The 24584-nt window shown below is 40.2% G+C and overlaps 1 protein-coding gene across 3 annotated transcripts in view; it reads left to right on the top strand.

Moving 5' to 3' along the window:
• Window positions 1–23490, top strand: part of FBXO34 (F-box protein 34) — a 71088-nt gene extending 47598 nt beyond the window's left edge. For all 3 annotated transcript variants that reach the window (XM_032236366.1, XM_032236359.1, XM_032236374.1), the window contains 2 exons: window positions 18308–18516; window positions 19796–23490. In XM_032236366.1, the coding sequence (XP_032092257.1) occupies window positions 18437–18516; window positions 19796–21908 (2193 nt within the window). In that variant the 5' untranslated portion in view covers window positions 18308–18436 and the 3' untranslated portion in view covers window positions 21909–23490. The remainder of the gene's footprint in view (window positions 1–18307; window positions 18517–19795) is intronic.
• The last annotated feature ends 1094 nt before the right edge of the window (window positions 23491–24584 follow it).

Here is a 24584-nt window from a genome sequence, read left to right as displayed (position 1 = left end):
CTCATTTGTTATCCCCTTTGAATCATTTCGTGTTTACTGAGCTCTTCCCAGCTCCCCTCCTCCTTTCCCTCCCCCCCTCCCCTTTTATTCATTGGAAAAAAGGGAACTGGTCATATTTTCCTATATCCTATGAGCAGATTCCAAGGTTGTGGAACAGCGTCTCCACCCATTTAATTTGGCTTCAACCTTTTGCTCCCATGAAGGCTGTGCTGATTGTTTGAAATCTCACGGCATATATGCTTTGGCATGCCATGAAGCGGGGAACCTATAATCACGCTGCCCATTGCTGGCTTGCAGAAGTGGCTACACATAAAAAGGGTGTGCAGCCCCAGGGCCGTTGAAATAATAGTGAGGTACTATTTCCTCCTCCCTCCCTCCCCTCCCTCCCTCCCCCCCCAAAAAACAAACAAATTCTGAAATACAATTTCCCATAAGCAATCCCATTTGAGGGATTTATTTTTAACCGAGAAACATTAGGGCTTTAGTCTCACTGCTCCAGTATTTGAAACACGTGTTTCCTTCCCTGTGAGGATTTTGCTATTTTGCTCCGTCCTTCATTTCTTTGCTTTTGCGTCCGGGAGAGTTCATGGGTGTTTCCCGTGCTTTTATTTGCATGCTTTTAAAGAGTACTCAAATCTTATTGTTTCATTGTTGTTTGCACTGATGGCTTCTTGTTGCAAACAAACACATTATAAGATTAAAATAGCTTAGCGGTGGTAGAATCTTTTTTTAAAATTATTATTATTGGAGTTCAGCCCAGAACATCTCTGAGAATTTTGCTGCCATGTAAAGTTAAAGGTTCCCCTTACACATATGTGCTAGTCGTTCCCAACTCTAGGGGGCAATGTTCATCTCCGTTTCTAAGCCGAAGAGCCAGTGCTCTCCAAAGATGTCTTTGTGGTGATGTGGCCAGAATGACTAAACATCAAAGGCACAAAGTACACTGTTACCTTCCCACCAAAGATGGTCTCTATTTTTCTACTTGCATTTTTACATGCTTTCAAACTGTTAGGTTTCGCAGAAGCTGGGACAAGTAACGGGAGTTCACTCTGTTATGTGGCGCTAGGGATTCGAACCGCCAAACTGCTGACCTTTCTGATCGACAAGCTCAGCATCTTAGCCACTGAGCCACCTCGTCCCTTGATGCCATGTATCTCCATGCTTTCTCTAAGTGTCGCTTGCATACCTGGCAGTTTTATCAAAACTGATATAAGGAAGTGTTGTGCTCTTGCGGTGCCCATAGAAATTGCTGTTATGTGTTCTTTTGTTTGAACAAACAAGCCTGGTTCTTAGTTGGATAAGGTTTTTTTTATTCTAGATACAGGTGGTGTCCAACCTTGTCAACTTTAAGACTTGTGGACTTCAACTTCCAGAATTCCCCCAGCGAGCGCATGCTGGCTGGGGGCATTCTTGGAGTTGAAGTCCACAGTCTTAAAGTTGACAAGGTTGGGTCCCCATTCTAGAAAACTAAAGAAAAGGTAGCATTGAGCCCTGGTTGGGAGTATTTGGCAGTTTCACTGATCAGTCAATGAATTAGTAATTCTGTAGGCTAATGTGTTGTGTTTTGGCAACTTTCTACAATCCAAGCTAAATGCATAGATGGGTTTTCTGAAGAAGGGCCTCTAGGTTTATAATGCTTCAAAGTATTGAATGATTTGAGGAAAAAAGAGCAAGAGATTATGGGAGAAAATTATCAAAGAAAAGAGAGGAATAATCTTGATCCAGGTATATTGTCATTAGATCTTTTATAATAGGATATTCACTGGCAATCCCAAGTCCCCCTCTCCCCACTCCCCAGCAGCACAATCTTGACTTTTTTAGTTTAAGAAACACAAGCAATTGCCAAAATTAAGAAAATGCTTAACCATTCCAGTCCTATTTTCAGCGGCAGAAATAATAAATTCTACTTTTAAAAATGGCCAAAAGACAAAACACTGGTATTTTTTTTTCAATTTAATGTATGTCAGTCCTCAAAACAGCCTGCCTATTACGGTCACAAAGTTGCCTCACTTAATGACTCCCACCTTTGCTGTTCATGATGCAGTTAAGTAGAGTACAGGGTTCCTTGGGGGGGGGGGGCGTGTGCTGTGCCAGGCCTTCCAAGGTCTCCCCCACGCCTTGAAGCTGTCCATGGTCAGCTTCCCACCCCTTGTGGTCCCCCCAAGTCTTGGACCTCCTTTCACACACACTCAGGTCCCCGCAGGTATTGGGCCTGTTTCCCACCCCACCAGGTCCCACACCTCCTACCCACCCACCCACCCATCATCATTTGCACACTTACCTTTAAAATACAATAGAAGAGTTGGAAGGGACCTTGGAGGTCTTCTAGTCCAACCCCCTGCCTAGGTAAGAAACCCTATACCGTTTCAGACAAATGGCTATCCAACATCTTCTTAAAGACTTCCAGTGTTGGGGCATTCACAACTTCTGGAGACAAGCTGTTCCACTGATTAATTGTTCTGTCAGGAAATTTCTCCTTAGTTCTAGGTTGCTTCTCTCCTTGATTAGTTTCCACCCATTGCTTCTTGTCCTGCCCTCTGGTGCTTTGGAGAATAGTTTGACTCTCTCTTCTTTGTGGCAACCCCTGAGACATTTGGACACTGCTATCATGTCTGTGGAGATCTGTGGAGTTCCGGAACTTGCACTGGGGAAAGAGGGAAGGCTGTGTTGTGGTCCACCAGCGGCCAGCGGAACTGGCAGCAGATTCAGACAGGGAAAAGGTCGGGTAGGAACATGGGACAGTCCTGGAGTCTGGGGAAGGCTCTGATGAGGGCTCTGTGTCGGAGGCAGCAAGGGGGCCAGAGACATATGCCAGTTATCAGCTGCCTTCAGAGTCAGACATCAGTGAGGCAGATGAACAGCTGGAGCCTGTTCCCAGTGTGCACATGCGCAGAGTTGCCAGATGAAGGGAACAGCTAAAGAACAGGGGTCGACTTGGGAGTAAGGCCACAGGTGGACGATGAGTGGCCCCTCCCAGAGGAAATAAAAGGAGCAAAAGGGAAGTGGAGTTTGCAGGAGATAATTAGTTCATTTAATTGGCTCATGACTCTCCGAGACTCCTTCCAAGTTTTGCAGATATTGGTTTGTCAGTTCTCCAAGCCAGATAAGGACTATGATTGTAAATCCTCCTTTGAAAGACTTTGCTGGATGTGAATGAGCGGAATTCACAGTAAATTAATAAAAGGGGTTTTTGTTGGGACAAGGACTTTGCTTCATGCTCTCAGGAAGCCTAAGTCAGAACAGGCGGCTTTGTTCCTTGGCAACTTTGCTGGTCACATCACTTTGGAATGGATGCCATTTTCAAAATGGCTATAATTCATTGTGGCTGCTCCAAAAATGGTGCCTGCTTCCGAGACAGATTCATGTGACCTAGGAAGGACTACCTATATAGAAGAGCTTCCTGACCATGAATAAAAGTTTAGCTGAGGTCCTATACATCTAGTTGTCTGCTGTGCTCACCTCATTCTGTCTTAAGTTTGGGTTAATAACAGATATGGGCAAAAAAAATGTTATGAAGCACTTGAAAAATGTATTATAGATATTTTGCTAACCAGAAGTCTCTCCATTTTCTGTCTGTCTGTCTGTCTGTCTGTCTGTCTGTCTGTCTGTCTGTCTGTATGTATGTATGTATGTATGTAGTATTTGTGCCGATAAATAAATAAAGGACAGCACAAATACTACACAAATGTAACAAAGACAACAGTAAAATATTGGGCTTTCTGTCTGGATGGTCTCTTGTGACGAGCCGATGGACAGAGAATGGAAGCAGTTAGCTTCCTCCCATAATTGGGGCATACCAGGGGTTGTGACTTTAAATGTATGTATATATATGTGTGTGTGTGTGTGTGTGTGTGTGTGTGTGTGTGTGTATGTGTGTGTGTGTGTGTATATATATATATATATATATATATATATATATATATATATATATATATACATACATACATACACACACACACGTATGTATGTATGTATGTATGTATGTGTATACATACACACACACACACACACACACACACACACACACACACACACATGTCCTGCATTTGATTATGTATTCCCATGAAATATCTTGTATACAGTAACAGTTTCTAAATTTTAGGAACTTTCACTGAAAGTACAAAAATACATCCAGATTTAGTTACATGTGGAACAGCTCCATTGAAATGAGTAATTATAATTCTCTTATATCCAATTGACTGCAGTGGAGCTATACAAAATAGTGATTAGATCAGATTCTAGAGCAGAATATCCACTTTTTAAATAACCATACTTATAGGTACATAGTTAATGCTGTTTTTTTTTAAAAAAAATCAGACTTAAGTTAGTTGTTCCAAATATTATAGGTTCTTAGATATTACAAAGCATTTAATGGTTATGTGTGTTTAATATAGAGAAAGACAACCTGATGCTTTGGGTTTAAAATACTGTCAGCTTTGAGCAGCATGCCTCATGGCCAGTAACTATGGGAATTCTATTTTAGAAAATCTGAATGGTAATTACAGGGTTGCCTATCTCTGGTTTTCTTTACAGGTAGTCCTCCACTTACAACAGTTCATTTAGTAACCATTCGAAGTTACAACAGGATTGAAAAAAGTGACATGAATATTTTTCACACTTATGACCATTGTTGCATCCCCATGGTCACGTGATCAAAATTCAGCTGCTTGGGAACAGATTCATATTTATGAGGATTGCAATGTCCTTGGATCACCTGATCACCACCTGTGACCTTCCAACAAGCAAAGTCAGTGGGGAAGCCAGATTCACTTAACAACCGTGTTACTAACTTAACAACCTCAATGATTCCCTTAACAACCGTGGCAAGAAGAGTCATAAAATGGGTCAAAACTCACTTAACAAATCTTTCACTTAACAATCAAAATGTTGGGCTAGTTTAAAGAATTTTAGAGAAATGTTTAGCCTTCATGTATTTTTTTTTTTCACCTTCAAGAAAAAAATAATGCCACATTTTAATTGGCAACGTATTCAGTCATTGGGGTCACCAAAAGAAAAAGAGCTGTGGGCCACATGTGGCTCCCAGGCTGCAGGTTGCTCCTGCCCACAACACAACTTTACAAACTTTAGAGGCATCCTGTCCATTGCCATACTACGTCCATAAATTTGTAAAGAGGAATTCATGTGTGTATGTGAGGGCTCTGTGTTGCTTTCAAGAAGAAACCTTGTATATTGTATAATTGATGGTAGTCTGGTGCATTGCTTTATCTGTTGAATTTCTCTGAGTTCTTCAGGGTGTGATGTGAGTCCAGTGACTTTCCAGATTCCTGACAGTATGAACTGGGAGGATCTGTTTTGAGTAGCAATAATAAAAACTGCGGTCCCCAGCTGGAAGTTAGTCAAATCTCCAGTATCAGCACTGTGAATGCCAAAATGGAAAAAAACACAAGTTTCTTAGGCTTTGTTTTCTCTCCACCTCTTGGAGGAAAGACAGAGGATCATTTGCTTGACATCTTGCAGAATCTTAACGAGGCAGTGAAAGTGTTTGACTTCGTACATGTAGCCTCCATTGGCAGTAATAAAGCATGGTGGGAGATGTAGTTCAATATAGGAGTTCCAGTCCTGGAGATAAGACTTTGGCGAAGGCTGAATTTTCCCATCCTCTTATTTAACAGCTTGTGTAATAAACACATTTGTCCATTCGTTCACTAACTTGCTTAGTTACTGGGATTTATGTGCCACAACATTTGATAATTCTCTTTTTACAGCATAAGATTAGATACAATATAATAAAATAACAACACTAATCACTAATAATAACAAAAATTATTGAGAGAGAAACTTAAGGCCCCCAAGAACAAAGGCATCTAAAAACAGCCCAGGGTGGGGATTCTTATTTATTTTAGATCCCCTCCCAAGACTTTCTTTATAGGCCATGGTTGATGATTCATTATATGATGCAATGAGTTAACTTAGTAATTGGCTTGAGTCTTTTGTGCAAACTTCCACTATATGTGTGTGAAGATGAATTCTCCCTCTGCCAACCTGTGGTCCCAATTCAGTTCAGAGTTATATGTGGAAATAGAGCCATCCAGGAGATCTGAGTATAGATCTTTCCACATTAATATCTCTATGGGGTTTTGTAGCCAGACCTTATCTTTTTAGAAACATTCTGGCCCAGGCTTCACCAACCCGGTACCCTCCAGTTCCCCAAATTGTCAATGCTGCTTTAATTTGGCAATAAAAATTGTAAATTGGGAGTTAATAGTCCTACAACTGGAAGGCCCAAGGCTAATCTGGTTGGTCATTAATAGAACTGGACTGCATGGAGTGGTTGGATCTGGCTTTTTCTACTCTTTCTTGGGCAGCAAAAGTCTGTACTGTACTGCCAGTATCAGGGATAACACCAGAAAAGAAGCAGAGAAAAAAAGGCTAAATGGTTTTTAGATTCTTTAAGCTGTAGAGTTGTTTCCTTCTTTAAAGAAAATTAAAAACTTTGGTGTCAGTTTGCTGTTTCTGTTTCAGTCAAAGCCTGTGATCTTTTTGGGAGTTGTGCAAATTGTAGTTTTACTATCATAGTTTCCTAGCATTTTATAAGCTTTGAACTTAGTTAAAATTGAATCACAAAGAATTTGAGGTCTGTTTGAGTGGACTTTCAGGTTAAGCAGCTTTGATTACCACCACAGATAGACTTCTGAGTTTCCTAGTTGGGCATCTTTGATTTACCACATCAATCCGCTGTTACTCCCCGATGCAGCTTAATCACCTGCATCAACCAAAAATGCACTATATCTTTGGGACTAAAAATGGGTCATTCTTCTGAGGTTAGACAAAGGATATGAGATGGCTTTTCAAATGAACCATTTCTTATATACGAAGTTACTTTTTCCACAGAATAGTTCAGCAGGAGTTAACAACATTGGGCAGAACAGATGTTTTTTTTTAACGTGTAGCGTTCGTTTCTTTCAGTGGCAACAGTACTTTGCCCCTGGGGACAGACGCATTTAAAAAAAAGGTTGCATGAAGATTGGACACTTTGCTGTATGTTCAACCAAACTGTATCCTTCTCATCCATCTTGCATTTTGATGCAATGATGGCGCTCATGTCTACTCTCAACAGAAATTCTCCATTTTTATACATGACAATTCAGGTTCTGATCATCCAGCTGCTCAGAGTGTCCCCCTCCCCCCCCCCCCAACTCAGCTCATCTTTCATAATTGCAGGATTCTACAGAAGAGTTTATTTAGACTCACGTTTAATTTTTTTGTGCCAATTTAATTTTATGGATCGTTTCTTCAGAATCATGATGGATTTTGCTTATAGCTTTTATATCACTACTTTTTAAAAATCATGTTGTTTGGTTTATTTATTATTTGTAGAGTGACCAATTTTAGCTTGCGTAGTTTTCTTAGCGTGCTTGGATTTTCCTAAAAGCAGTGCTAATCGTACAGAAAGCCCCCTCTCCCCCTTTAAAAAGCTTTTAAAATTCATTCTACACCCAGGTTGTTACTGTTGCATGGATGGATCAAATGTAGTCCTGCTACCCTAAAGAACTGCTGAGCATTTGCTTCAGCGGGTTCTTGCACGGCTTCCAATACCTGGCATTGTGATTTTTGAACTTGCTGATGTCAAACTGACTTCTTCAGGCTGTTACTGTATAGCATTGCAGAAATACCAACATCTAATAAGAAGTACGACTGCTCCCTTCAGCAGTCATTGGCTGCTTTTATTGTTCAAACTTGTGGAAGCCTGCTTTGATGTGCTTATTAATTAGATTGATGCAGCTTCCCCCCCCCCTGATTTTTGTTTTTCGCAGGGAGAACTAGCAAGTCTGACTCACAAATTGGTGCAGCATAGATGTACTATAGTCATCTGTGTTTGATATGCCCCCACCTTCCACACATCTCCATTTTGTGATCCTTTGATCACTCCATTAGCATTTGGAGTAAAAATATTTTCAATGTTAGGATGCTCTATTTTCATTTTCCTCCCCTTTGTCCTCAAAAGTGTCAAACCTATTTATAATTAAGCCTTTTTGAAACATCCCGGAAAAGACAAATAACATCATAGGATAAACATTTTCTCTGGCATTCTAAATGTAGAAGGATTCAGAAGCCTTCATAAAGTCATATGACCTCATTAGTGAAAATGTGTCTTAGGTACAGAAATACAGACTGGCCCTATCAGCTGGAAAAATGGTGTTTGTAGAATACCTCTGGCACTAGACTTTGTGTTACTGTATGTTGTGTGGAAAACACCTCTCTCCTTCAGAGAGGAAATTAAGCAGGAAGACTCGTATGTGCTATCTCTGTGAAACAGATGGGATAAAATATGCAGCTTTTCATGATAGGAACTTAGCACCCTGCTTATGCAGATCAGACCAATTTTGCTTTGTTTTAATAACTGCTATCTTCTTCTTTGTACTCTTCTCTCTCTGAAATGTTTTTCTTCTATCTCTCTGTGTGTCCAGTTTTAGACAGTTGTGTTCAGGTGCTTAACATTTCGCCAAGTTTTTTTTTTTTTTACTCTTTGAAAATCACTTATCTACTTGCATTTGAACATTTTTAGGGAGGAGATACTGGAAAATGTGTGTAAGCCTTAGTGATTGTGACAGTAAGCACCACAGTGAAACAACAGAAGAAAGAATTGAGGTCACCCATAGATACACAGTTGAAAGTACTCAAAATAGGTCTTTTAAAAACACATAGCCACCTTATGGGAAAAATAGAATACATGGTTATTTTCAGAGACACTATGTAAGAAATGGTTTATACGCAGTATGGGAAAAAGTAAAAGAAAAGCACTATATGGAAGTACCAATATGGCTTTCAGTGGTGGAAGCTTTGACACATCTGAATACTAATAGTACGAAAAAGGTTATTAGGTACAAAGAGATACTAACAGCACAGGGAGAACTAAAACAGAAGAAAGAATTAGAAGAACAAGGGATTGATATAGGATGGTTTAAACAAATGCAAATACAAACAAGATATGAGAAAGATGTTAAAGAGTATGGTTTTAATATAGAAAATTCAGAATTAAATAGGATACTCATGGGAACAGATGAAAAAATGATTTAAAAATTGTATAGTTATTTACTTAGAATAAATTTAGAAAAAGAAGAGGTTAAAGAAACAATGATAAAATGGGCAAAAAACTTTGGATATACAATACCATGTTTCCCTGAAAATACAACCTGTCCTGAAACTAATGCCTTGCCACATTTTTCGCGTAGGCAAAAATATAAGCCCACCCCCAAAAATAAGCCCCCTAGACAACCCCCCCCCTCCGGCCAGGCAGAGCACCGCTCACCAACCTAGCAGTATCCCGAAGGTGCCAAGCCGCAGGAGTCGGGGGGGAAGGCGCTCATATTGCTTGGCGCCTTTGAGATACCGCTAGGTTGGGGAGTGGCGTTCTGCCTGGCTGGAGGGGGGAGTTGCTGGGTGGCTGCTCCGTTAAGAGCGGGCTCCCAAAGAGGGGCACAGCCTCAGGGGCGAAGCAGCCATGAGGTGACCACGCTCAGGAGCAGCCGCCCGGCAAACCCCCTCTCCAGCCAGGCAGAGCGTCATTCACTGATCTAGGGGGTATCCCTAAGGCGCCAAGCCACATGGCGCTCTGGCCACCTCCCAGCTCCCGCAGCTTGGCACATTCGGGATACCCCCTAGGTCAGTGCATGGAGCTCTGCCCGGCTGGAGAGGCGGGTTGTGCGAGTGCCTGTTCCGCCCCCCAGCAAGCATGCTTCCCAGCCTCACCATGCCCTGGCCCAGCTCTCCCTGCAGGGCCAGGGCACCGCCGCACTCTGAGCATAACTTCTTCTCTGGCTTCCAAACTCCAAAACTCGGCTGCCGAGTCTTCCAGCAGCGGCCGCTCTAGGAGTGCGCTCTGAGTGTGGGCCGGCTGCTTCGCCCCTGTGGCTGTGCTCGGCTCTTCGGGAGCCCGCTCGCAAGGGAGCAGCTGCCCAGCAACCCAAAAAAGAATAAGCCCTCCCCCTATAATAAGCCCAAGGCCATATTTCGTGGGGCAAAAGAAAATAAGACCCTGTCTTATTTGGGGGGAAACACGGTAGAACTAGAAAAATGGCAACAAGTATGTGAAAGGAACTATAAATTGACAATGGTGACAGCATACAAAGAGAATGTATATAAAATGTTTTATAGATGGCACATGACACCTGAAAGATTAGTAAAAATGTCTAAGGATAAGTCAGCTAAATGTTGAAAATGTCATCAATTGCCAGGAACATATTATCATATCTGGTAGATATGTAGGGATACAAAAAGCTATTGAGTTAAAATACGAACACGGTTAGAGAAAATGATACATCAGTCGGTAGAGTTTAAGACAGAGGTATTCTTATTGGGTATTCTACCAGAGAAATAGAGTAAAGAAGATTCATATTTGATTGTACAAATAATAACAGAAGCTAGAATTGTAATTGCACAAAATTGGAAAGCAGACAAAATCCCATCGGAAGGGGAGGAAATACAGAAGATATTAGACTCTGCAGAAATGAACAAGTTGACATTGAGAATAAAGGACAAAGAATAATCAGTGTACTACATGGGGGTGATTTTATGAGTGGCTTAAAAAAAGATATAAATAGAAAGAAAAAGGAACAAAACATGAAATAAATATCTCAGATGACACATGATTAAATTAGGGAGAGGGGAAATTAGAAAATATGAAAATGTAAAATATACAGGCAGAAAATGATATGAATTGACAAATGTTAAATAGCAATTATAACAACGTATATTTAAGAATGAATTTGAAAGGGAAAATAAAAAACTTTTTACAGAAAACAAAAACAAATAGCCACCTTGTAACCTTCCACCCTCAATGGGATGCCTGTCTGAATTTATGCAGATATGCCACTGTTATGTGGGCAGCTACAACTGGACTCTGGGTCTCATTTGAAATACTCCAATACCTTTTGCTGCTATCACTGCCTGGATGAATTTGCTGACCTGTAGGATATAGTCAGCTTCTTTTGAGGAATCTATTATGAAGTGCACAGAGTGGATGCTTTCGATGTCTGTCTGTGGAGATTCTCAGACATCATGGTTGTCCCAAAGTGCTTTTTTAAAAGGCAACTGGACTTTCTTTGTTTTTCCTTGAAGATGTTTCGCTTCTCATCCAAGAAGTTTCTTCAGTTCTCAGAACTGAAGAAATCAAGATCACATGAAGTACTAATACACCTCTATAAAGCCTTAGTAACACATCTAGAATACTGCATCCAGTTTTGGTCACTGCACTATAAAAAGATGTGGAGACTCTAGAAAGAGTGCAGAGAAGAGTAACAGAGATAATTAGGGGACTGGAAACTAAAACTTATGAAGAATGGTTACAGGAACTGGGCATGGCTAGTCTAGTGAAGAGAAGGACCAGGGGAGACATGATAGCAGTGTTTCAATATATGAGGGGCTGCCACAGAGAGGAGGGGGTCAAACTATTTTCCAAAGCACTTGAAGGCCAGACAAGGAATAATAGCAATAGCAATAGCAGTTAGACTTATATACCGCTTCATAGGGCTTTCAGCCCTCTCTAAGTGGTTTACAGAGTCAGCATATTGCCCCCAACAACAATCCGGGTCCTCATTTTACCCACCTCGGAAGGATGGAAGGCTGAGTCAATCCTGAGCCGGTGAGATTTGAACAGCCGAACTACAGAACTGCAGTCAGCTGAAGTAGCCTGCAGTGCTGCATTTAACCACTGCGCCACCTCGGCTGGATGGAAACTGAACAAAGAGAGATTCAACCTAGAAATAAGGATATATTTTCTGACAGAACAATCAACCAATGGAACAGAAGTTGCCTTCAGAAGTTGTGGGGGCTTCCTCATTGAAAGCTTTTAAGAAGAGACTGGACTGCCATCTGTCAGAAATGGTGTAGGGTCTTCTGCTTGGCGAGGAGGTTGGATTAGATGACTTACAAGGTCCCTCCCAACTCTGTTATTCTATTGTTGTTAATATTCTGAACCATCTTCAAGGGAAAACAAAGTCCAGTTTCCTTTTGGGCTCAGGCTTTCTATGTCTCTGCACAACATGCTTCTTGTGGTACATATTGGGTACTGCTCCACTATCAGTTAGCTTCGGGTATAATGGTGAAGCCCAGGGACTGTACTGGTGAGGATGCTGCTGCTATTGGAAGGACAGAGTCTCTAACTCAATGAGCAACCTTTTTAGATGCTGAATTGAATAATTTATTGGCCAAGTGTGATTAGGCACACAAGGAATTTGTCTCTAGCGCAGAAGCTTGGTGTACATTGCAAAGCAAGAGAATCATCATCATCATCATCCTCCATTGTGACATTGCTGTCCTCTATCAGGAGTTTCTTCTTGGAACACCTGCTGGATTCTCAGCCTCTTTCTCTTCTTTCAAAAATCCGTTTTTTGTGCGAAGCCTTTGATTCAGCCCAGCACCCCATTTGCACACCACCAGCTCTCAGATTGTGTTGCCAGAGTTCAGGGGTAAAAATAGCTGTATGTTAACAAGCAATTTCCATCCATTTTTCAGGATTTTGGACAGTTTTACACACGGGAATAGGAGTGGTTTGCCAGCAGGAGGCCTCCCCATCTTTGTCTTTAATAGCTCACGTCCCATCCATGTTACCTTTGTTTTTCCTTTCAGGGGCAATAGATCATGTCTGTTTTTCAACATGCATTAAGTTACACTCCTCTGTCGTCTCCAGCCAGATAGAATTACAATTCAGCACGTCAGGAGACCCGTACATTGGGGGAAGACTGGTTCAGGATTTCCAATAAAGATTTGCCTTCCAGGCTCATAGCAGTATCAACAGCTTTTGTCAGGGCTATAAATCATCTATATTCAGCAGTGGAATTAATGATATCACTCATTTTATTATTATTATTTTTAATGCAAACATTTTGTCTACTAGTTGAAGTTCTCAGGGTGGATTTAATTGGAAGAAACTTGAGGTTTTGGCAGAGTTGAATGGCATTTGCATATTTACATACTGTTTCACTGTGATCTTCTAAGACACCCCCCTCCCCCTGGCAGCCAGATGAGCTATTTGAAATGGAACAGCTTACTGCTTGATTACTAAGTCTAATTTTTTGTTATCCCATGTTAACAAAACAACAGAGAATTTTGATAAATGCAGCAAAAAGTCCTGCAAGCCTCAGCATCTGTGCTTGGAAGTAACTTCTGTTCAAATCAGCGGGATTTGCCTTTAGTTAGGAGGACTTTGAGATGAGGTTGAATGGACACATAAGAAAATGGATAGGAACTTTGGCACATTTAGCCAAGAATCACCTGATCATAAATGATTATGGACATGCAGATAAGCAAAAAGTGAACATTTTTGGGCTTTGGTCAATTTGTAGGGATTTCATATACATTTTTTTGTTATGTCAATTATTCAAAGTTGGTTTATAACTGGAGATGATTGCCAGTTAGAGATGTAGTGATTTGTGTGCTGAAAATTCATTTCCGATCATTTCTAGCTTGGATGGGGAGAGTATTCTTGGCTGAAATCTTAGCAACCCATTTTCAGCTAGCGTAAAATTTGACTTCCAAAAAGTTGGTTATTACATCAGTTCAAAAAGATACGGGTTATTTTCCCAACGTACTGAATTGGGTACCAAGACTAAGTCAGGAAAGCTGGTTGCATAGACCATTTTGAGAGTCTTGTGATTGCAGCAGGTATAATAAACATTGGACCAGATCACAGTGGCTAATGAATTTTGGTTGGAAAGCCATTCCCACCCTTATTTTCCTGTTGTTGTTTAGCTGAAAAGTTCAGCCACTCTGCCACTGAGGTTTAGCAGATTGATCTATTGTCAAATGCTGACATTTGACTACCAATTTTTCCCTAGTGGCTAAAGAATAATCTTAACTCCCTAATCTGATATGCACATCACACTAAGGCACACACTAAGCCAAAAGAAAACAACAACCAACCAACTAACACAGAGTGGCACATCACTCACAGTAGCATGAATGACAGGTAGTCCTAAACCTATAACCATTCGTCTAGTGACCAAAGTTACAACAGCATTGAAAAAAGTGACATGACTATTTTTCACACTTACAGCCTTTGCAAGCATCCTTTGGGTCACATGATCAAAATTCAGACGCTTGGCAACTGTGCTATATTAATAACGGTTGCAGTGTCCTGAGGTCATGTGGTTCCCTTTTATGATTGTCTGACAACAAATTAATGGGGAGGCCAGCTTTACTTAACTGTATGACTTACTTAACAATTGCAACAATTGACTTAACAACTGTACTAATAAAGATGGTGAAATGCAGCAAAATTCACTTAACAACTGTCTCATTTAACAATGGAAATTTTGGGCTCAAATTGCATTAGTCAAGGACTACCTGTATTCCTCTGGCCCCCGTGCCTGGGAAAATATCCAGGTCTGCAAGGTTTTCTGAAGGGTGGAGAGAGTCAGGGCCAACTGGACTATGGTGGTATGGTATTTCAGAGAGCAGGCTCAGCTAGAGAAAAGGCCTCCTTCCTGGGTCCTGGATCTTTTAGGGATGACAATCCCTAATAGATGGGACCTACAGCATGCCCCTCCTGTGCAACCTAGTGAAATGGATAGAAATGATGGAAATAAAGTACAGTAGTCCCTCAAATATCCTGGTCCAGTGCCATGCAGGCACCGAGAGTCCACAGCATCTATTGACCAGGAATGGAAATATATAACTAAGACCTCACCCTTTGCTGTTGTTGTCTTGCAGCTTCATGATATCTTTTGATCTTCTGTCCTAGAGATGACACCTGTTTCTTGAGGAGTTCCAGTGTCCTTCTGGTCTGGATTCCTGAGATAGAGGGACAGAATTGACATTTCTGCAAAGCATATAAAGTGACAGACTAATGCTGTTTTATGGGGATCTATAATACAATTATTTTGATGTCTCTGTATTCGTAAAGAGCTGGATTGCTAAGGTTGATATTAGTCTGTATTTTTAACAAACACCGGGTTTGGTTTCCACCCTGTGTTCTGGCCACAAGTTCTGTGTTTGCTTCAGATAAATTTCTAGGCTTCTTTCCAGGTGTAAGTGCAGAGGCATCAATACAAGTTAGCTTAAGTCTGTGTTTACAATACCCCACCCAAAACGCAATCAAGGAAAATATATCCCAATCAAGGCTAGTAGAATGAGCTACCCCATGTAAGCAACCAGAAATCTCCATTCCTCATAATGATGCTTTGTAGTCTGGTACTGAAATGTCTCTAATAAGCTACCTTGAAGATTTTCTGTTTGTTTGTTTCTCTCCAAAATCTAATATTCTGGGTAAAATGTTAAAAGCCAGCATTGCATTCTGAGAATATTTGCAATTTTTTACAAAAGTTTTTTGGATTTTTATTTTTAGAATATACATCAACATCAATACATGAACAGTATGGCGTCTGGGTATCATTCGTTTTGGGACAAATGTCAATAATAATATTAATGGTATTTGTTACATTAATCAAACATGAAAATCCTAGTATTAATATACATATTTGTTTTAAAGTAGTTATTCAATATTTCAATATTCCATTTTAATGCCAATCACAATATTATTTGAATTTACATAGTACTGCCCTCTTTCAACCTCTAATCTTTCCTCTAATTATTGCTTTTATTCTATTGTATGAAAAATATATGCGCTAATATTCCCCCTATTTCTTATATCTGCCTCTATTCTGGCTTCTAGTCAGGCCACCATTACTAATCCTAGTGTTAATACACTTGTTTATATTAAGATATAGACATTTATTATTTAATGTTTCAATGTGCCATTCTAGTGCAAAACCATATTATTTAAACATACTTAATAATACCATCTTTCAACCTCTAATCTTTTTATCTAGCTATTACTTTATTTGAGTGTGTGTATTCTTATTTCTACCTCTATTCTAGTTTTTAATCAGGCCAGCACTATATTAAAAAAAAGAAAAAGAAAAAATATTTCCTTTCTCTCCATCATCTCTTACTCGTTTTAATACTTCAAGTCTTATTCATTTTTTAGCTTGCCTCCATACTCCTCCCTTGGATCCTTGCCTCTATCTACACCTGTATCTTCACTGTTCCATCTAAACATTTCTCCCATCTCTATCCTCTTATGCTGCCAGGCCTCGAAAGTATCTACCCAGGCCTCTATCTCCCTTTCAAAACTATCTTCCTACTTATCCGATTCTATTTTTAAATCTCTTAAAAGTACTTCCCCCTTGGTTTATTTCATCAGTGATTTTTATCTTTTATTATCTTCTCCTTCTCATCTTCTTGCTTTATTTGCTAATGTGTCTGTTCTGTCTTTTCCTCCATTTTTTCTGTTGCCTCCTCTCTTTCCTGGAATATTTGGTCTTCATTCATTATCAGTTGCAGTGTTTTCTATTTTCTCATTTATGCCCTGCAATAGGTTCTTTGCCTATATGTAATTCATTGTTATAGTGTCCTTAATGCTTTGGAACATCGATGCCATTTCTTTTGAAATTTCACTTATTTCCCTCTGATGGAGCATTGTGGCTTATTTTAGTAAATCCTGCTCTTACTCAATAGTCTAAAAATAATATATTCAAGTCTAATGTTGCTCCTCAGAAAGTACAATGCTTGTAGTTCTTTATATTCCAGGGTTATATAATCAGTTCCATTTAGATAGTCCAGGAAGCTTTCCAAAAATCACTTAACTTTGCTTAAGAGTCTTTCTTATTACAATACAATAATACAATACAATACAATACAATACAATACAATACAATACAATACAATACAATACAATACAATACAATAGCAGAATTGGAAGGGACCTTGGAGGTCTTCTAGTCTAGCCTAGGCAGGAAACCTTATGCCATTTCAGACAAATGGCTATCCAACATCTTCTTAAAGACTTGCAGTGTTGGGACATTCACAACTTCTGGAGGCAAGCTGTTCCACTGATTAATTGTTCTAACTGTCAGGAAATTTCTCCTCAGTTCTAAGTTGCTTTATTCCCACAGTTGAGTCTCCAGTAATCATAAAGTAGATAATTATAGAACAGTAGGTATCACCACAGTCCTCCAGATGAATATTGTTTATTTCTCTTATCAGAAACTTTCCCAGGCTCTAGGGATATGGTATATTTCCATTCATCAGTAGGTGGCACCTTCAGCTTAGGTTTCAGGTTTGTTTCAAATGTAAAGTTATTTAATCCAATTTTAATTCAATTTGTAGAAGCAAAGTCAATTATTCAAGTAGATAGTTGCAGCATTTTTAAATGCCTTTCCACAATGCCGACCCAGTTCAAAGGTTTAATTTTCTATGTTTTTAAAAAGTCTTTAGCTCTTCTCCCTTTAGTTCCTCTCTTTCAGGTCTAAAAATGTTCTCTGTATAATTGTTCACCGTTTTAACAAACAGTTCTAAGAGTCTCTTTTCCTGGATTTTCTTTCTTTTTTCCTTTTAAAGTTGGGGTCTAAATAAAAAAGAAATCTTCTCACCCAGCTCCAGTCACTGTCCATCTACACCGTCCCTGCACTTTCTTTGTTACCATTGTCCCAGCTTCAGGGCAGCCGTGATGGCTGCCTCTCCTCCTCATTGTGGGTCAGAAAGCCCTGGGTCAAGCAGGAATCTTGTGGCTCTCCGTAACTTGCAGGACGCCCCTTTTTTCTTCACCACCCCTATAGGGTGGCTTTAGTTCCTTTTGGAGCCCTCCAATGAGGAGAACTCAGCGTGGGAGCACAGACCCACTCCTCACATCTGATTTCACTGCGAAGTCAGCCGGAAGTCCAGAATATTTGCAATTTTGATGCTTTCCCCTTTTTTACTTCTACCGCAATAACTATGAAAGTATAGTTATTTTAAAGAGGCATTATATTGTGAGATCAATTTTTTATTTGGTTTTTATGCATATTAATCACAGTATAGGTTTTTATAGCATATGGCTGCATTTGTGCATGTGCATATTACTTAAGAAACTTAAGGTAACTTTGGATTACCTGGCACAAGAAGTAGGGGAAGGGAAATTTGACCCGTGTATCAGTGATATAGGTATGTCCCTTGGATGCAGAAGGTACCGAGTTTGTTGCCTGTCATCTCTAGAGAGAAAAATTGCTTTCTGAAAGCTGCATAAGGACAATCCTAATGCAGATGAATAATAGGTGATTATACTCACACATCGCCTTGGTTATGATATACACTCCCATAGTTTGCTGGATTCACACTTTGGTTTACAAACTGTAACACACACAGAAACCCTCTGATTGCTTAGCATTTGTATGACCTTCTTTGCAACTAAATCTGTGCCTCCCTTGAGGGTTTTTTAACCCTGAATATTGGCTGATGTACTGGTGGATTGTACACGCTTTACTAATTGAAGCCTGATCACATAATTTCATTTCTTTCCTGCGGTTTTTAGGTGTCAAAGATCCAGTTGGCCATTGCAAGGGGTGAAACAAACTGATGCAAGAGACCTGGCAGTGGACTGAGATGGATTGGCTGTGACAACCTGTGACTGGTGGAGGGGGGGGAGGGAGTGGGAAGAGTGATGATGAAAAGTTCCTGCCGAGCTGGCCTCCACCGGGAACTGCTGAATTCTACATCCTCCACCTTCTACCCAGTCAAACGGTATGAACGCCTTGTGCTTTCTGTGGCCAAGCAAAATGCTCCAGAGCCTTCCGGCTTCTGCTTTGGGAATCACTTTCCTATTTGCTGCACTCACTGACTGAAAGAACTGGCATAGGGATGTCCCCGGGAATGCTTAGATTTATAGATTGTGTCCCTAGCAAAAGGGTGGGGTATGATTTAGAATACACTGCTTATTTCAGCGATAAGAAAAAGAAAGAATAGGCTGTTTTTGAATGAGACATAGGAATACATCAAATTATTTGAATTGTTTAAATATTGGATATCCAAAAAGGGATTCAGCAGCAAATGAACTGTCATATAAATCAACATCTCTCTAAAATGTGCTGGCTGGGGAATTCTGGGAGTTGGTTCACTCATCTTAAAGTTGTTAAGGAAGGAACACTGATGTAAACTACAGAAAAATTCTGGGAGAAGGTGAGGTTAGCAACTTTAAGCTGTATGGACCAACTCCCAGAATTGCCGACCCACTTGAATCAGCACCATCAGTTGTCGATTGTAGATTTTGCCACAAAATAAGTTGAGACTTCAGGAAAGCTGCTTTCATTCCTTGGGACCTTCCCTCTGGAGTCCTGGTACTGTATAAGCAGTGCTAGCATCCGACTTTCCTCTTCAGCCTGGGATCTCCGCATCCTGGAGGGTGGGATGAATACTACTTACATACATGATTGCAAAGTAACATGGTTCCTGGTAAGCAGCTTGCTTGCTCTGGATCTCAGTTAATCTGCATGGCTATCTGTTCGTAGCCTCTGTGGCTCCCATAGATGCACCCCCCGAGGCAGCATCGTTATTTCCTTTAAAAAAAAAAAAAGATATTAAATAGACATACTGAATATTGATTACTCTAAATAAAACCAAACCTCCAGCCCTTCGAAAAACAAAATTGCTGCTTCTTCTCATTGTCTATTTCTTTTAAACAAGTATAATAAGATATCTTAAACCTACTGAAGTTTTAACTGAACTATTATGTTTGTAATTTGAGGTAATTATGCTACCAATATTCATGCTTGCAGCTTTCTATCATGCAGATGTCCTAAGAGTAGGGGGAAAAAAAGAGAAAGAATTTGGGGTACATAAGGACCTTTTCCATAGGGTTTATCTATCCCTGAAACAGTGATTTGCGCTTGTAGTCCAACCCACAATGTAACGATTCCAAATTTCATAGAGCAGTTTTAATCCTTAAATTCATTTTTACCCTTAAATCAGCAATTTTTTAAAGTCTCTCTTTTCTTTCTCACTCCCTTTCCCCTTTCTTCTCCAGAATATCTGGAATGCACTTAAAGCCCTATCTCAAGTTACAGAAGAAAGAGAGATCTTTTGAAATAAGCCTGGACTCTCCACGAAGCCCACCCATGAGTGAACAGAGATTGGCAAAAGATGAAAAACCTAGGAATCCGAAGCCAAACCTTTCACCCAACCCACCTCTTTGGAAACCACTGGGGAACCTCTCAACCAATACACTCTATAGTAGGAACAGCAACCAAAGCCATGTGGAAGCACCCAGGGTCAAAGAGAAGAGAGCTACCCCGCCTGCCTCTATCCATCAGGGGGAAGAGGAAGAAGGATTGCTGGATATCTGGGCGGTTGTAAAGCCTGGGAACACAAAAGAGAAAATAGCCTTTTTTGCCGCCCAGCTATGTAGTGACACCCGAGTATTTTCCATGAAGAACAAAAGCACCTGGGACATAGATGGGCGAGCAACCAAACGCCGGAAAAAGTCACTAGATATCAAAAAGGCCAAGGTCCACTTGGAAAGGATGAGAGAGGCCAATGCGAGGTGCTACCAGCCCGAGCCCTTTGCCTGTGGCATTGAGCACTGCTCTGTACATAATGTGAATGATGGTGGGGAGGGAGGGTTCCCTGGTCGACCGTTATCAGTTGTCGAGATGGTTGCTTTCCTGGAGCAAAGAGCAAGTGTTTTGCTGGCCAGTTGCACCAGAAACTGTCCCAGTGCCTCTGCTGTGCCCAGATTTGCTGGGCAACCTAAACCTTCCCCTTCTGCTCCTGGATTCTTTTCTGACTTCAGGGCTTGCGAGGTTCCGTCTGAAAAGCCACCCTGTGGCAGTCACAGTGTAGAGCAGCAGGCTGAGCCAGTGCGTGTCTTGGAGATGGTTGCAAAGCTTGAATCAGAGTGCCTGAGGCGCCAAAGCGAACGTGAAGCAGGGAGCTTGTCTAGAAATAGTAGCTTCCGGCGGAATGTAGGGCGAGTGCTCCTGGCAAGTGGAATACTACCAGAGAACGAGTCTGACAAGGTATCATCTCTGGTCCTCCACCAAGAAGAATGTAATGGTGAGAAGGTGGGGTGGGGATCGAAGCACAATGGTTCAGTGGAAGATAGTTTATGGGAAGGTCCCTCTTCTGGCCAGTCTTCCTTTGATGATTCTCTTGAAGGCAACCATGATCTTAAGCATGGGCAAGGAACCATATCCGTCAACTGGTATGATTCTCAAAACATCACTGAGTCACATCCCTCTAAGTATTCAGAAGCTGTTCAGACATCACATTTCTTATATAAAACATCTTCATCAACCGAACACGCACCAAAAGAATCACTAGATGTTCCTAATTTGAATGCAAGTGTCAGAGTGAGTGAATCCCTGAATATTAGCATATCTGTCAGCAAGATAGATCAGAATTGCAAAAAACCCCAATCTTCTGATTTGAGCTTTGGTGAAGATTCTCTTCCAGGAAGACTTTTCTTGCTTTTATCCAAATGTGAAATCTCCCAAGAGTGCCTGCAGTCAGTGGAGACCCCCACGGAGGAATGTCCAGCAGGGACCCAAGGAAAGGAAGCTTCCTCTGCTGACCAAGTTTGTATGAGAAGCCATGTTTCAGGTGACTGCCCTGATGTTTCCTCAGATAATGCACTGCAGATCCTTGACTCATCTCATCTAAAGAGGCAAAGGTCTCATGACTTTTTGGAAACCAGGTTTAAGATCCAGCAACTTTTGGAGCCGCAGCAATATCTGGTCTTCCTGCCCCACCACATCATGGTGAAGATATTTGGCTTATTGCCCACCAAGAGTCTGGTGGCCCTCAAATGCACTTGTGGATATTTCAAATTTATCATTGAGTACTACAATGTCAGGCCAGCAGATTCACGTTGGGTTCGTGATCCACGCTACAGAGAAGACCCTTGCAAACAGTGCAAAAAGAAGTACACCAAGGGTGACGTCTCGTTATGTCGGTGGCACCCCAAGCCCTATTGCCAAGCTTTACCTTATGGGCCCGGGTACTGGATGTGTTGTCACAGGTCCCAAAAGAATGTCCCCGGATGCAAGTTAGGCCTTCATGACAATCATTGGGTCCCCGCCTGCCATAACCTTAATCGTGCGATTCACAAGAAATCCAGGGAAATAGATGAGGACTGTTAGCACATTCTGCACATCGTTTGGGAGCCTCAATCATGGGTAGGAGGAGAATTCCATGCCTTGTGATGTTTACACTGTGTATATTTTGTGGGTGGTTTTTTTTCCCCTCTTCCACAGGGCTACAAAACTGCACATACTTTCAATCACAAAGGCCTTTTTACCTTTTAGAGAAAAGATTGTGTTTAGCCCACCCGTGTACATAGGTGCTCTAGAATAGCTTCATCTTGGGTGTCTGACAGCCAGTTGACCAACATCAAAGTGCTGCAATGCAGCACCTCAAGTGTTTGCGGCTACTGTCTTGTGTTTTAAAAGTGTCTCATTTTCAAATCTGTATATCGTGTATAAAATATACATTTATATATATAAGTATATATAAATATATATTAACATTGTTTCTGAAAAGAAACTCTAAATATGTAAAAAAGAATCAATCTCTGAAAAGGATGGTTTAACTGGACAACCTTAAAACTAGACTAGAACACATATGCAGTAGGTTATATTTGAGGGTGGTAGCAGGAAAAAGAAGACTTTTGTTGTCACAGAACTGGAGAGCTTTGGTCTATTGCATCCACTTTACCTTGGGTTTTTTTTTTTACTTAATAAAATGTGCATTCTAAACCTGTCCTTTATCATTTTTTTCTTCCCAGTACTTAAAAACCTAGTACTTAAAAGAAATTATTTGGGAAATAAATGTGTATTTTGTGGCACATTATTATTTTTTCTTTTTTAGATGCAGCAGGTTATAATATCAAAAATATGAAAATGAATATTACAGATGTTAACCATTTCTGACGAATTTTGCAAATCCCAGAAAATTTTATCAGCAGTCACAAATTAAATCTACAGTATCGTTTTTCAAACATTCAGTTTTCTTGACATTGCCAGCTTGCATAAACATTACCTTAATCAAATAACATATCATTATCTATTCTTATGTGAGTTTACCTGCATATTACATAATTTGTATGGTGCCAGCTTCAAAATAAACCTAGACTCTTTTGCCAGATATGACTGGTTAATAGGAGAGTCCGTGATTTAATCAGTAACAATGGCAGAGGACTCAATTTTACACTAAAAGCAGCTGTTTGTATCAGGAAGCAACTTTCCCCATGAATCATATTTTGACTACTGAAAAGCAAGATTTATGTGCTTGATTCCCTTTATAATCAAGATCTTGTAATTGTCATTGGAATCTCCTTGGTTAGTTCTTCCTTAATAAATTGTTAATCTTATGGAAAATTCATGAACAAAATAGCTAATTTTAAAAAATCCTAAGAATGAAAGCAAATAAAGGATAGCAAGGAATGGATTTATCCTTAGCTTGAAGAATTTCCTCCTTTCTCTCTGGATTCTGAATCGCTCACTATGTAGTCCTATGTCCTGAGCAGTGGTTTAATTGCTTAATTGAATTGGGTAATTATCCAGTTAGCCTAAAATGGAGATACTACAAACATTTTAGAGCAGTGTTTTTTGAACTTGGCACCTTTAAGAAGTAAAAAAAAAACACAAGATGAGAAACCCGATAATGTTTTTCGGAAAGATTGGTTAATTTCATGAATTGTTACATGCTCTGCAAATTACTTTCAAGATACTGCACACTAAAATTAAAAAAACAACAACTATATAACGAAAGATTGAAATGGTTTTACAGTTAATAGGTTTGAGGCAAATCTTTTGTATTATTAAGAAAAATGTACTCAGAAATAGGAAGGTATGTTTTATTTGTCAGTGCTGTGCTTCATATAAAGAAAGCCACACAGAAAAATGGAGTTCAAAATGATTTGAGAATTTCAGCTATGAAAATAAACCAACTGTGGAAATCCCTTAAGGAGAGACAACAGCTCAGCTGGCTTAAATATTGGGAAGCAAGGGGAGAAGATTTTCAATTAAGAGAGGAAAATAGAGGTGAAATTCCTATGTTCTTAATTAAGGGATCTTGGCAATAATTTCTCATCTGAAATGGTAACAGGAACTTCTAATTTTGCCATTGTCCCCTGCAAGGCAGGGGATTTGTCAACGTTTAAGATTTGTGGACTTCCACTCCCAGAATTCCCCAGCCACGAGTTGCAGTCCATAAGTCTTAGCAAGGTTGGACACCCCTGCTCTTAGATTTCGTCAAGAAAACATTGGTTGGTATCATGCTTTGTAGAGAAGGCCTCTAGACTTTATTTTAAAGGGTTGGGTTCAATCTGGCAGCCAAGAGCCGAATCAGAGATTGCAACAGCTGGGAAATATATTGTACCAGGGCAACACACCTCGCATTTAATAACGAAACCTCATTTTGACATTGGTGCCCTTGCAGATCTCTGTTTCAGATGAAAATGTATTTCAAGTGTTGAAGGATTAACATTTTACAAACTTTTATCATTCATAAAGGTTACACTGTCTTTGTCAGTTTTGGGGGATGTAGATGGAGACTTCCTATAAAAATAATTAGAACAGCATTCTAAAAAAATAGAACAGCATTCTGTAAAAAAATGGAACAGCATTCATATTGGGAAAAATATTTCTTGACAATGGACTAGTGGACAAGTAGCCACCAAACAGCATCATTGTTATGTGCCACCCAGTCACCTCTTGTGAGATGACAGCCATATGAATTTGATATAATGGAGCTCAACCAGAATTCTTCAGACTGAAAGCAACTTTACCAGCAATATGGTGGCCATCTTATGATTC

This window comes from Thamnophis elegans, chromosome 1, assembly GCF_009769535.1.
Source record: "Thamnophis elegans isolate rThaEle1 chromosome 1, rThaEle1.pri, whole genome shotgun sequence".
Classification (NCBI taxonomy): domain Eukaryota; kingdom Metazoa; phylum Chordata; class Lepidosauria; order Squamata; family Colubridae; genus Thamnophis; species Thamnophis elegans.
This window is presented reverse-complemented; position numbering and strand designations above follow the sequence as displayed.